The sequence below is a fragment of the Myxine glutinosa genome, chromosome 6, assembly GCF_964187855.1.
Source record: "Myxine glutinosa chromosome 6, kmMyxGlut1.1, whole genome shotgun sequence".
Classification (NCBI taxonomy): Eukaryota; Metazoa; Chordata; class Myxini; order Myxiniformes; family Myxinidae; genus Myxine; species Myxine glutinosa.
The window spans coordinates 79,678,559-79,692,976 of record NC_136266.1 but is presented as its reverse complement, the minus strand read 5'-3'; the positions used below and the strand labels follow the sequence as shown (position 1 = coordinate 79,692,976).

Sequence of the window (14,418 nt, the reverse complement as noted above, 5' to 3'; positions counted from 1 at the left end):
CTGATAACTTTGAAACTCTCCTGTTCGAGTTAAACAAGTGCATGTAATTCTGGGAAGATTAGAACATGCTGAAAATTTGAAGTGAATATCTTAACATACTTATCTATGAATTGGATATCAATTTATATTTAACAATTAGTAAATACAAATGATGCTTTTTTGTCGCAGTAAATCATAAACTTGTAGAAGGGATGTAAACACGGACAGCAATGAGCATTAACTGAAAATGTCGGTTATGTGACATGATATGGATACGATTGCAGCTGTAGAAAGAGTGCAGGTGAAACACAAGGATGAGATCAGTGATTTGGTCTGATATTGTGGTGCAGCGGATGTTCGACAACATACCACGTGACGGTGCATCATCCAAGATTGCAAAGGCCACAGCCAAGCCTGCATGGCATTTAGCTACCCCGCAGCACGGCCCACGGTGATGCCCAGATCAAAGGGTTTGTTCATGGAGATATAGAAAGCAAACAACAATCCAAAAAGGAAGGGAATATTGGTCTTGCTCCAAAACTGGGCCACACACATTCCAAATCACATCATTATCTGCTCAGTTCTACCTCTTTCACATGTCCTCAATATCCACTAGCTGGCATGGGTTCAGGAGGGCACAGTTCTCGTCATGGGTCAGGGCAAATAGTTCATGTCACAAAGCATGGCTGAGCATGGTCTTTAAGATGAGGTCTATCACCAGGATCTTCTTCACTTTGCCACTAGAAATGGTTTAATTGTAATGGTGATGGAAGGCAGTACTGCTGGACTTCGACCATAATACCATGTTATACTGGGTTATCTTAATATCCAGAAGATAGCCAAGTTTGATTTGTGCAATTTATGTAATAGAGTAAGTTATCGACAGTCTTTTAACATATTATCATTTAATTATTTTACTCATCATTTGATGTCTCGGTATTGTATGCTGATTTTTCTTTGAAGCCATTGGGGGAGGTGGCGGGGGTGGGGTGTGTATGTGAAGGGGCTTGAGGCGGGTAGTATTAAGTATCAATGTTACTGTTGGGCCATACATTTTCACCAACCTCAATTTGAATCATGCCTTCTGCCTTTCAGACTTTCAGGATGTCCTCGAGCCAAAAAGTGCAGTTTTAAGCTGACTCCAAATCGAGATGAAAAGGAATATCCAGAGCACATCAGGTGAGAAAGCTGTTTCATATTTGTAATAGGTTTTGATGGTTCACCTTATTGGACAAGAAATAACTAACTCTGTATCTTTTAGCTGTCTTTACCCACACATACCATAAAAAATGGTATTTTGCATTTATGTCACATGTAATGTTTTGCTGTGGAGCCACTTTTGCTGAGTAGGGAATGGTGATGAGTTTGTAGGTGTTTGCGACATCCTGAAAAAAATGACAAGATATTAAATCTTATTTTCCGAATTGTTGAAACCATTCTCCAGTTGCTGCTGAGTAATTTCATGAATTTTTTTTTTTGTATACAAGGTCGAGGCTCGTGTAAGAGTTAACATTGATCACAAAAAAGACAAATTTACACATAAAACATATGATAAAGGGAGCGGGAAATCAAGATGGAGAGCAGGGACATCGGGAGATCTGTGGGAGGGAGAGGGCTTGGGGGGGCATGGGAAGGGGAGGGGGGGAATGGGAGAGGTAAAAAAAACACGTAGACATTGAATTTGTAATCGTAGCCCTAAGTTCAACCAAAGAATATGGTTTTGATAAGTAAACAACAGTTTTACATACCGTACCCCCACAAAATGTAGTCCAATGGGGACAAGTCGGGCGAATGACGTGGCCAAGTCAATAGTCCACGTGTACCGATCGACTTGTCTGGGAAGACATCATTCAAGAAACGTTGCACATTTGAAGCACTAGGGCATGCCCGTACTATATATATATATCTAAAATTATATCCCCCCCCTCTATTTACATGAAATGGTTTGGTCCATTCGCAAAGCCAAAGCGAACGGCTTGCGAGTACGGTGACAATCCCCCCCCTCTATTTACATGAAATGGTTTGGTCCAAAGCGAACGGCTTGCGGAGTTTGGTAAAGAAATCGCCATAGCTCGGTAACTACTTCTCCGATTAATATGAAACCTTGAAAAGGCACATCCTCGGGTCCCCAGCAATATACCTGGCAAGTTTCAAGTATATCGGACCCGTGGTTGTCGAGAAACAGCGGTCACAGACAAACAAACACACAGACACACAGACACACAGACACACACACATGCACACAGAGATTACTGGAATTATAGATAGATAGTGACAGAAACGTCACACCTCATCTTTCTAATTCAAGGTGATATGTGAAAATGTAATCCTCGTAGTTTGGGAACCAAATGCACTAATGGTTGTATTTGATTTTTAGGTCCCTTTAAGTGTGTAGACGTTGTGTAGAAGTTGCCTCATCAGCAAATGTCAACTCGTCAAGAAACCAAGGGTAATTGTGGATATAACAACAGCAATAACAACATTATTAGCAACAACATTAATATTTACAAAACCTGATGAATTATGCTCTCATATACTACTTCGATTGTTTACATCATGTGTACATCAAAGTTAATAAGGGTAATATACCCTGTGTATATATACAACATACTTCAAAAGTAGAATCCCTGTGTATATCTATCTATACATACCGGACTGCCTGGTTCATGGACAGTAGCGCAGAGGCAATGCTCGTGTGGCAGACGGCCATTGCTCCTCACAGATCGTGCAGCTTCGGCTGTTATGGGAGGCGATCTGTGCCTCACTGCTCCATCATGCGAGGAGGTTTAATGCTATATTAAACCAACGAGGTTTGCATGGTCGCAGGTAAACGATTGGTCGGTATGTCGTCCTGACAAGCCCACTGATATACTGGCGGCACCACGGTCGTTTACTTGTGACCTTTAAATCCCCGGTCTTCACAACAGACTCGAGTATGCCCTGCTGAATCCATCTGGGCCAGAGGTGAATTGGTATGTATGTGCACACAGCCATCCTGAAATTATTGGGTCCTCATACACGTATATACAGTATAGATACTGATAGTGAGTGGAGAGGTCCTAAATTAAATTAAATTACCATAATTAGTATCCCACTACAACATCTGGTACGGAAAGATAGTGTGCTCAGGTGGCAGACAGGTCTTGCTGTCCTGGGTTTGTTTTGGACCTCACCACTCAAGATCAGTGGGGTGTCATTGATGAGCATTTAACCATAAACCGTCACATGTAGTGGTTGGGAATGTGATGCACTGCCTTGATAATGGCCAAACAAGTCCGAGACTGGTCGGTAGCTTCACCTTTCTTAGCCACTGTTGACAATCATCATTTGAACTGCGAGTCCACAGTCATGGTGAAATGCAAAGTACTATCTTGCAATATTCAAGTCTGTATACATTTTATTGAGACATCTTGTGTATCCTTAAGTTAAGGTGGTTGGGATTATCCATTGCCTGAAAAAATGGAAAGCTAAACAAATTATACTGCTCCACCAATTTTAATCAAACACCTTCAGGTGAAATTTCATTCATGATCCACAAACTTCCTCAACCCTATATTTTGTAACATCTCTTTGTGTTTGGTCACAAATCCCATCGGATAGGATCTCCATAAAGCATCATTGGATCCACCATCCCAGGAAAAGAGGCTCATCAGTCCTCTTTCACACTTGCTTCAGCTGTCGGTGTCCTGCACATGGGTGTGGCAGACAGGGTCACGCGGAAGGGTAATTGACCTAACCATATCACATATGGGTGTCTATTTGTCACTCAGTGAAACAACTGATGTCCAACTGTGGTGAAACTATTGACTTTCCTACACAATAAAAAACATTACTAGATGTGGCAAAATAGGATGGTGAAGGACAGGATGAGCATGGTAAGTACACAATACTGATACAGTGCATTCAGAAAGTATTTAGACCCCTTCACTTTTTTCACATTTTGTTATGTTGCAGCCTTATGTTGAAATCGTTTAAATTCATTTTTTCCCTCATCAATCTACACTCAATACCCCGTAATGACAAAGAGAAAACAGGATTTTAGAAAGTTTTGCAAATTTATTAAAAAGAAAAAACTGAAATATCACATTTACATAAGTATTCATACCCTTTGCTATGACACTTGAAATTTAGCTCAGGTGCCTCCCATTTGTCTTGATCATCTTTGAGATGTTTCTACACCTTGATTTGGGTCCACCTGTGGTAAATTCAATTGATTGGACATGATTTGGAAAGGCACACACCTGTCTATATAAGGTCTCGCAGCTGACGATGCATATTAGAGCAAAAACCAAGCCATGAGGTCGAAGGAACTGCCTGCAGAGCTTAGAGACAGGATTGTGTCGAGGCACAGATCTGGGGAAGCCTAAAAAAAAATTTCTGCTACATTGAAGGTTCCCATGAGCACAGTGGCCTCCATAATTCTTAAATGGAAGAAGTTTGGAAGCTGGCCGCCCGGCCAAACTGAGCAATCGGGGGAGAAGGGCCTTGGTAAGAGAGGTGACCAAGAACCCGATGGTCACTCTGGCTGAGCTCCAGAGATCCTGTGTGGATATGGGAGAAACTTCCAGAAGGACAACCATCACTGCAACACTCCACCGATCTGGGCTTTATGGCAGAGTGGCCAGACGGAAGCCTCTCCTCAGAGAAAGACACATGAAAGCCCGCTTGGAGTTTGGAAAAAACCACCTAAAGGACTCTCAGACTGTGAGAAACAAGATTCTGTGGTCTGATGAAACCAAGATTGAACTGTTTGGCCTCAATTCTAAGCGTCATGTCTGGAGGAAACCAGGCACCACTCATCACTTGCCCCATACCATCCCAACGGTGAAGCATGGTGGTGGTAGCATCATGCTGTGGGGGTGTTTTTAAGCAGCAGGGACTGGGGGACTGGTCAGGGTTGAGGGAACAATGAACTGAGCAAAGTACACAGATATCCTTAATGAAAACCTGAAACAGAGCGCTCAGGACCTCAGACTGGGCCGAATGTTCACCTTCCAACAGGACAATGACCCTAAGCACACAGCCTGGACAACGCAGGAGTGGCTTAGGGACAACTCTGTGAAGGTCCTTGAGTGGCCCAGCCAGAGCCCTGACTTGAACCCAATCGAACATCTCTGGAGAGACCTGAAAATGGTTGTGCACCGATGGTCCCCATCCAACCTGACAGAGCTTGAGATGATCTGCAGAGAATGGCAGAAAATCCCCAAATCCAGGTGTGCAAAGCTTGTCGTGTCATACCCAAGAAGACTCGAGGCTGTAATCGCTGCCAAAGGTGCTTCAACGACGTACTGAGTTAAGGGTCTGAATACTTATGTCAATGTGATATTTCAGTTTTTTCTTTTTAATACATTTGCAAAACTTTCTAAAATCCTGTTTTCTCTTTGTCATTATGGGGTATTGAGTGTAGATTGATGAGGGAAAAAATGAATTTAAACGACTTCAGCATAAGGCTGCAACATAACAAAATGTGAAAAAAGTGAAGGGGTCTGAATACTTTCTGAGTGCACTCAATGGTGTCTATACTGACAACTCTTGCCTTAGAAGCCACGGGAACGAAACCCACACTGGTGATGGCAATGCAACTATTAGGCTTTACTCACTCCACATCAAGCCACTGAACAGTGAAATAAATAACAGCATTGCAAATTAAATGTACAGCACTGGTGAAATAAATTATTAAGCAGTATGGGAGATTGATTAGCTGATGTAGTGTGAGGAATGCCAATACTGTGGTTTAAACAAAATACTCTCTTATTTAGTCATTAGCCATTCTCATTTGCTGAAGAATATACCTCAAAGTTATTAAGTTATTCCCTTAAAAGCGAGACCTGTTCTGATGGATGGGAGAAACTGAAAACCGCAGGAAAACCTCCAAATTACTTCCAGACAATGACAATGATAGTGTCCTATGGGGTCAAAAATCATTAAAAAATTCTCCCTATGAATACAAACAGTCACAATGCATTATGGGACGTATAATTGCCCTGCTCTCGGAAGCCCAGAAAAAAAACAAGTGAATCTTATTGCATATCAATGCAAAAGCTACATTCAGACAGAACGGCATGCAGCATGCGCTGTATAGTCGAGCAAGAACGGCAAAAAATGCAAGCAAAGTTGGGTGAATACAGCCCAAGAGAAAAAGCGGAACATTATTTGGCACGGTGAGAAATGATCAGAAAACCATGGAGTGTATATGCACCTGTTGAAAAACCCAGGATGACTTTCGGAGCAGCAGGACGTGTTCCAAACATGGTATTGCCACCAGGAAATAAATAAATACGAGCTCCCTTTCAAAGGAACTTCGATACAAGAGGAGACCATTCGGCCCATCAAGCATGGAAGCAGAACGAACCATTTTTAGAGTCTTTGGTGTGACTTGTCCGGGGTTCAAACCAACGACCTTTCAGACTCAGAGCAACCGCTCTAACCATGATGTCACCGAGACTTGTAAGGAAGACGAAGGGTTGAGTATGGCGTATACCGCAGTATAGAAAGAGATGTGATTGATATGCAGCTGAATTTAGTCAATTGCTATAAATTTGAATTGATATTGATTGAATTGAGTATAGTATATGTGGAAGGCAAGATGAGAACAACTGATCTTGCTTCAACAGTTTATTGAGCATTGCAGGTGGAGATGGATGAAAAACCTTAAAGACACAATGAAAACTCTGTCAGGATGCAATCGTTGACAATTTAGGAACTTACAAACTTCAGGGAAATACTTTCATGTATTCAATGATAAACTCTGTTACCATTACCGTTACAATTCACTACAGTTGAAGAGTCAATATTTTACCAATGCAATCGACTAGCAATTGAGCAATTCCGATCAACTATCTTCTGTCATTAATTCAGGTGTTAACTAATAAAAATATTATCGTAAACCATTAAAGACATTTAGTTAATAACAATTCAACATTCCAATTTCACTAATGGCTACAATTATTCTGTAGTTGACCAGTAATAATATTACTATAAATCAACCGGTAACCAATAGTAAAATTGTTCTCCAATAAATGCACAATACATACACTACTTCTTGTTATTAATGAATATATCTGAATGTATCAGTTAATATAACAAGACCCAGAACAAGATGGATACAATACCCTGAGCATTCGTATTTCCATAGCAATGCAAACATTACAGCCATAACAGACGAAACAGTCAATGAAAACAAACATACATTACGCCGTAGCGTGATCAATGCAACACTCACCCCCGGTGACACCTACACGGACATGGTAGAGATAACAGACTAGTCCCAATGTCCACGACTCATCGGCCATCGACCGCATGGCTCGCATCAAGATGGCGGAACGAGTGACGACGAGGATCATGGAAGCTTATAAGTTTTTGCTGATCACGGTCATCTCAAAAGGATCACCCGAATAATCTCAACAACTTAAAAAAAAACGGACACATTTGTTCAACCAATCAACTCAGTGCACCGATACATTCACGGAAGTCGCCGACCGGCACAATAACCGAGAATCATTGGGAATTCACAGAAGAATAGTAATGAACGGCTCAGGTCGATATCTACTTTACATATAAACTATAAGAGTACAGAGAGGTTAATATAAGAATGGAAGGGGATGAGGGTGCTTCACACACAACTTCTCTGTCTGGCGTCACTTTTAATACGTGTGGAGTGCAGTGGGATAATAAAAAATGCTGTAGTGACCCAGAATACAAGACACATTTATGAACACTGCAAGTAGCACAACCTTGCAACTTCTGATTGCTACCTAATAAGATAGATGCTGACACAAAAACTCTTGAAGTTCAACTGTGACAACTGCACACAAATCGTATTGGATAGGATCTCCATAAAGCATCATGGGATCCACGATATAAGGAAAAGAGGCTCCTCACTCTTTTCCACTTGCTTCATCTCCAGGTGTCCTGTACCTGGCTGTGGTGGACAGGGTCACGTGACAGGGAAATACGCGTCTCACCGCAGCGCATCTGGCTGTCCATTTGCCACTCGGCGCCAGAAGGACGGGTTTCTCAATGGATCGCCATTCCCCTGGAAGCTCGCAGGAAAGATTGACGGTGTTGCTTGCCCTACACCTGGCTGTGATGGTTCGGGACACGTCACAGGAAGCTTTCTTACTCATCGAAGGTCAGAACGATACAAATACTTTTTGTTTTTTATCGCCCAAAGTCACATATTTATTGACCTAATAGGAATTGATTCTTTCCTAAAAAAAAACAAAAAAAACCTCATATATTAATAAAATGAAATTAATCAATTTCATCATCATCAAGCTTTTTGCATTTTTATCCTCATGTTATGTTGACAATGATTTGTAAATAATTTCCACCCTTTGTTTATCCATCCTCCTCTTCTTTTTTGTTTAGTTTCCTGCTTCTCTCCAAACTTACTTTCTACTCGTCCTCCTTTTTCTTCTTCTGCCTTTCCTTTCTATTTTCTTCTCCTTCTTCTTCTTTATCTTGTTTTATTTCGATTTCCCCCCTCATTTTTTCATGTCTTTATTATGACTAGTTGGGTCACCCATGGGAATGCCTTGGGCATGGAGGTGTAACGTTGCGATCTGTGCAGCCGTTTTTGCGGTACCCGGGACAATAACGTTAGTGGGAGTCCAAATGTGAAAATGCTGGAGACGAAAGCTGAAATTAGAAAAACAATATAGCCTATTTTACTCCTGGGGGTCCCAAGATTACCCACCCAAAATTTCGTTGCGATCGGTTCAGCCGTTTTTGCGGTACCTGGGAACGGACGGACGGACGGACAGACAGATGGACGGACGGACAGACAGACGGACGGACATTTGGTGAATTATAGTAAGATATGCTAGGAGAGTATAGCACTGATTTCTTGCTCAAACGTTATATCTAGTTTTAAAGTCAATACCTCTATGTGAGTGCAATATATTTTATGCTGATACTGTCAAATTCATATATAGTCAGGGCCCTTAGGGATATTTTGGTTCAAATTCTTCCAAAAGCATCAAATTTGGTGCAGATATTGCCCATGCCATACTCTTTCGATTTTTGACGGGCACCAAGGGCGGTATGATCCGGGGACCATACCGGTCCATCCCGCCAAGTCACCTGACCTATGACGTCATAATTAGGATATGCATCCAATCACATGGCGTACTATAAGTGGTCAAAGTTCAAAATGAATCGATCGAAAAATGAAGGCAGGGATCCATTTTTAAGGTTTTCATAAAATCCAATATGGCCGCCAGGTCACATGACCTATGACGTCATATTTATGACATGTATACAATCATGTATACATGAACCCGGATCATGATCGCACAAAAATTAAACACAAGGATATGGCATACAGTTCATAAAACATCAAAATCCGTACCTTTGTAATTAGACTGATGAACTGCATATGCCTGAAAATTAGGAAATAGACATGTAAATATTTCCTCTAATTGTCAAAAATAAGGTCAGAGTTCGATTACCCAACCCAGAAACATAATATGGTGAACCTCGCGTAAATCTTGACAAAAAACTCAAAAACCGACACGTTTGACTCAAAAATGACCTTTAAGATGACCTTGAGGGTTGACCTTGACCTCGAATCATCAAAATAACATCATAATTGGATTCCTCGACCTCGAAACCCCTGAAAAGTGGTATCATACATGATTCCAACCCTTTTGGTTATTTGACTGATTTTCCTCTAATCTGGGTGGCGGCCATTTAGTATTTCGCCAATATGGGGCCCCCGGGGGGGGGGGGTGGGAGCGTCTTGGCGCCCGTCAAAAATCGAAAGAGTATGGCATGGGCAACATCTGGGCCAAATTTGGTGCTTTTGGAAGAATTTGAACCAAACGGCCCCAAAATATCCCTAAGGGCCCTGACTAATATCCTTAGGCACAGTTGTTGCTAATACCTGTTCTTGTTTTTATTATTATACCTCTGATATCATTTCCGCTGTTTGTATTCATGGTGGTCCTCATAACGTTAACGTTTGATTTGATTTCGTTCTATTTATTTGTTGTTGCAAGTGTGTTGTAAAATGAATGTATGATGAAAATATCTTGAAATTATTATTATTATTTTCAGTTGCTGAATTATTATAGAATTTTCTTATATTAAAATTTGATTGTTTATATTGATAATAAGAGGCAATTTCGCAACGTTTTACTTATTACACTAAACTGTATGCACATTTCAGATCTTTGTATCTCTTTATACTGTGCATGTTCATTTTATGTAAACCATGTGCAATTCGGCTTATTTTCGCAATACATTGGAAGTAATAAAAACGTTTTTTGATTTGATTAAATAATGGCACCATTGAGCAATCGGTGTGCCTTGTTTAATTTCGCACTAACTTACTGTCTCTGTCTTACCTTTATTTGTGGGTCTGCAATTGACTGTGTAATTCATTGTTAAATCACCTATGTGTTTTGGTCCAGCATAGCAAAGCAGGGCAACGACACCTCTGGAAAAATCACTGGGAAACTCACTGAAGTTGAATTATCTATTAACTCGCAACAGGACCCGCCCTAAGGGCGGGGCTTCAATTGGGAAGCCCAAATGAAAAGGTAAAATATCAGAAATTGAAGGCTTTTTTATTTTAAACGATTCATATAAACATCGGTTGAATCATATCACACGCAAATCATCAAAATCTAAACAGTACATGGCTAAACAGTACATGGACGATCATGTACCACATATGTCTCGCTCGCTCTCATGTTGTCCCAATAATGAGCCTTCTGCAGGTTCCCCCTCGGAGACCTTGTTACGACTTTTACTTCCTCTAGACAGTCAACTTCGCTCATATTTTCGGTGCACCGGCACGAGCCGAGAACGGCCCGTGCAGGGGCTGATCCGAGGATCTCATCAAACCGTCTGATCGGTAGTAGCGACGGGCGGTGTGTACAAAGGGCAGGGACTTAATCAACACGAGCTGATGACTCGCACTTACTGGGAATTCCTCGTTCGTGTGACACTGTCTCAAGCCCCAGTCCCCATCACGGATGGGGCTCAGCGGTTTACACGAGCCTGACGGTGAAGGGCAAGGTACACGCTGGCCTGTCCAGTGTAGCGCGCGTGCGGCCCCGGACATCGAAGGGTATTAAATGTTCATTCAACATTAAACGTTCATTAAACATTAAACGTTCATTAAAGGATTACGAAACGAAAAACATTACGAAATTACGTTCACACCGTCACGTCAAACACTACCGTGAACACATACATCGTCACAATGAGAACATCGTCACAATGAACGTTATGCGAACGCGAATGTTATGCGGGAGTCCAAACCTGAGAATGCTGGAGACCAAAGCTGAAATTGGGAAAACTAAATAGCCTTTTTTACTCCCAGGGGTCCCACGATTACCCACCCAAAATATCTTTGCGATCGGTTCAGCAGTTTTTACAGTACCTTCGAATAGACAGACGGACATTTGGTGAATTATAGTAAGATTGTGATTTTATTTCTTTTTCTTTTTTTTGTATACAAGATCGAGGCTCGTGTAAGAGCTAAATAGGTATGAAGATGATATGAAGATGTAAAGTGCAAGAATTGAGGACAGGTAAACATAGGCTTTCTCAATTTATATAATTTAACTTTTGTCATTTGATTGTATGTGTTTGTACATGCGTTTGTCTGGCAGCTTGTCAGGGTGTCCACGAGCCTCTTCCTCACTGAAACGCTCACGGTTGTCTGGTGAATACATGCTGACCGTCAAGCTCAGAGCAGGAAGTGGTGAGGGTGAAGAAAATGCATACATTAAGGATATCACACCTTTCCTGCCTTACAATCCATTTTTCCTGGAGAAGTCACTTAAACATATTGTAGGGTAACCATGCTAAGAAGTTACTTTCTTTATTTGGGTGTTATATATATATATATATATATATATATATATATATATATATATATATATATATATATATATATATATATATATATACAGTATATATACTGTATATACATTGTTGGGGCATTAGGATTCAGACAAATCTCCTGACCCCAATCATCAATCACCAATGTTGTGGGTATCAGGCCATATGGCCGGGATGCTCTGGGCTGGATTAAGGGTCTAATCACTCCTTCACCTAGCCCGTTTGAAGCACTTGGGGGCCGATCGAGTGATGGGCCTGGGTACCCTGCCTCGCCGGGGCTGTAATAAAGAGTGGTGCTGCCATTGGTGAGGGAGGGGGTGGGGAATTTAATATGGGGTGTTAAATGTGAAAAGCCCGATTAGTTTCGTATGGATGGCAGATCTTAACTAACTATCCTAAGGCCTCAGACACACCATATAAGAACGACCAAAGATATTTGATTCGATATGGAGTATCCAATTCTGGCCTGTGTGGGCATCGCAAGGCCAACACAAAGCTCAGAACAGCCAGAGGCAGGCAGGTGTCCTTAGTTTTGCATGTCAGAAAGGAGGGTGCTGGACTCAGCACAATGATGGGAGGTAGCGGCTCTACCTCCATGCTCGGGTCTCTATGTAAATGTGGCTCCCATCTGAACCCTGGACTTGTCTGCAATCCAAACTCAGCACAAACTCCAGACTGACTCATTGTACTCAGTGGTGCTCCTTTAATGCCTCAATCGATGCCCCACCTTGTGATGTTACCCAGGCCCGCCTGATCTGCACTCATTGTCCACTCAGGCATCACTCAAGCCAAAGCCCCACCTCTAGCTTCTTGGTATCTCACGAATGTTAAAGGCTTCGCGAGAGCATGCCTGAACTACCACTTGGCTCGGCCAACAAGGCCGCCACTTTTCTCTAAAAGAGGATTTGAACATTAAAAGGGGTTTAGGGCAAAGCGGTTTTTAAACACAAACATTTAAAGGGTGGATGTCATTAGGGAAGGATGAGGGATGTCCTGTTGAGGGTGGAGTCAAAAGCAAACAGATAAAGGTGATTTTCCAGAGAGTGAGAGCGGTCATTATGAAGATCAGGAATAAGACTGTGCCCAGAACACTGCCTCGGGACACTCCAGTCTTGACAGGGAGAGGAGATGAACGGATTCGGTTGAGTGCCACTCGTTGTCTACAAGAGTAGAGGAAGTCAGTAAGTCATGTGTGGATTGGCCTTGGATGCCATGCACAGATAGTTGGAGAGTAAGGCAGGGTGCCAGACTGTATCAAAAGCACGAGATATGTCCAGAGAGACGGCCCTGATCTCATGTTTGACATTGAGGGCCTCCATCTATTGTTGAGCGAATAGAAGCAGCATGTCCAAGGTGGAGTGACCTTGTCTGAAACCAAATTGGTGATCTGCGATGAGGTTGTTGGACAAAAGGAATGATTTCATGCCTTGCTCTAAACTGTACCACTCAAACCCCAACACTAAAACATCGTCTCTAAATTTGATAGAAAACCGGTATAATACTGGGATATTTGTGTTTTAAGATTCTTCTGAGCCAATCTGCCAATCGTTTTGCCCTTCCTCTCATATTAACTTTGGCATGACCTGTTTCCTTTCATTTCCTAAGAATAATATCCACATTTGACTGGTGAAAGCCTGTTGCGAAGGAAATGTTACAAATCTCTCGTACCTATTCTATCATTGAAGGTCAGTTAGCTCTTCACATCTTGTTGTCGTGATTCACACCTTTTATGAAGCACATGCTTTCATTGTGGAGTAAATATTCATGGGCACTTTGTGAGGGTTAATATCTTGTTTGGTTGTGCTGTCCCAATATTTTTAGAAGGATATTGCAGTTTTGCCACCATGCTATTTCTGAGATGAACACTTTTCTTATTCACCCCTGCTCTGCAACGAAGGTTGTCTTCATGCCTTTGTACACATGGATGATCTGACATCTTCAATGCGTACAATGCGTATGTTGTTCCTGATGTCTCCTTAACAACTGCTATATTTGTAGACTGGTGTGTCCGAGGCAGTGTCTTGGATACAATTTTATTCTTGTTTTTCATAAATGACTTTTTTGGAAATTATGTAGTAGCTTTTTTCTGTTGATTCAACATTATGCTCAACAGGTTCCCATCCCAGTGAGATAGTGTCATGGCTGCATCCCTAACTGGAAGAGCAGGGTGAGCAAGACGCTGGCCCTTTCAGCAATGGATGCACTCTGTTAGCACTCTCTCACTTGGATAGGGAGCTTTTCATTATAATGTTGCAGACCTCATATCTACTTTTTTAGAATACAAAAAATGGTCCAACACCTGGAACAGGACTTAATTCTAGATTTGGGCCTCAACATCAGCCAAAACCTCTTCTGGGAAGACCACTTCTCCAAGATGGATGTTAAAGCCAAGCACAGACTGGGAATTCTGCTCTGGGCAAAAACATGTCGGTTCTAGAGAATGTCTTACAGCATATAAAGCCTTAGTACAAAGCACAATGGAGTAGAGAGAAGTTCAACTTGTAAGCTGGTACACCTGTATCCCACCTCTCACTCCTGGAGGCTTTGGAGATCATGGCTCTGCAAATAATGGGTGTCACCTAT

At 41.8% G+C, this 14,418-nt stretch overlaps 1 protein-coding gene across 1 annotated transcript in view; it reads left to right on the top strand.

The window, feature by feature from the left end:
* LOC137429999 (myelin transcription factor 1-like protein) overlaps positions 1 to 14,418 on the top strand; it is a 223,320-nt gene that overhangs the window by 105,827 nt on the left and 103,075 nt on the right. Inside the window, exons 17-19 of the mRNA XM_078780029.1 lie at positions 1,075 to 1,158; positions 7,886 to 8,110; positions 11,604 to 11,695. Of these exons, the coding sequence (XP_078636155.1) occupies positions 1,075 to 1,158; positions 7,886 to 8,110; positions 11,604 to 11,695 (401 nt within the window). The remainder of the gene's footprint in view (positions 1 to 1,074; positions 1,159 to 7,885; positions 8,111 to 11,603; positions 11,696 to 14,418) is intronic.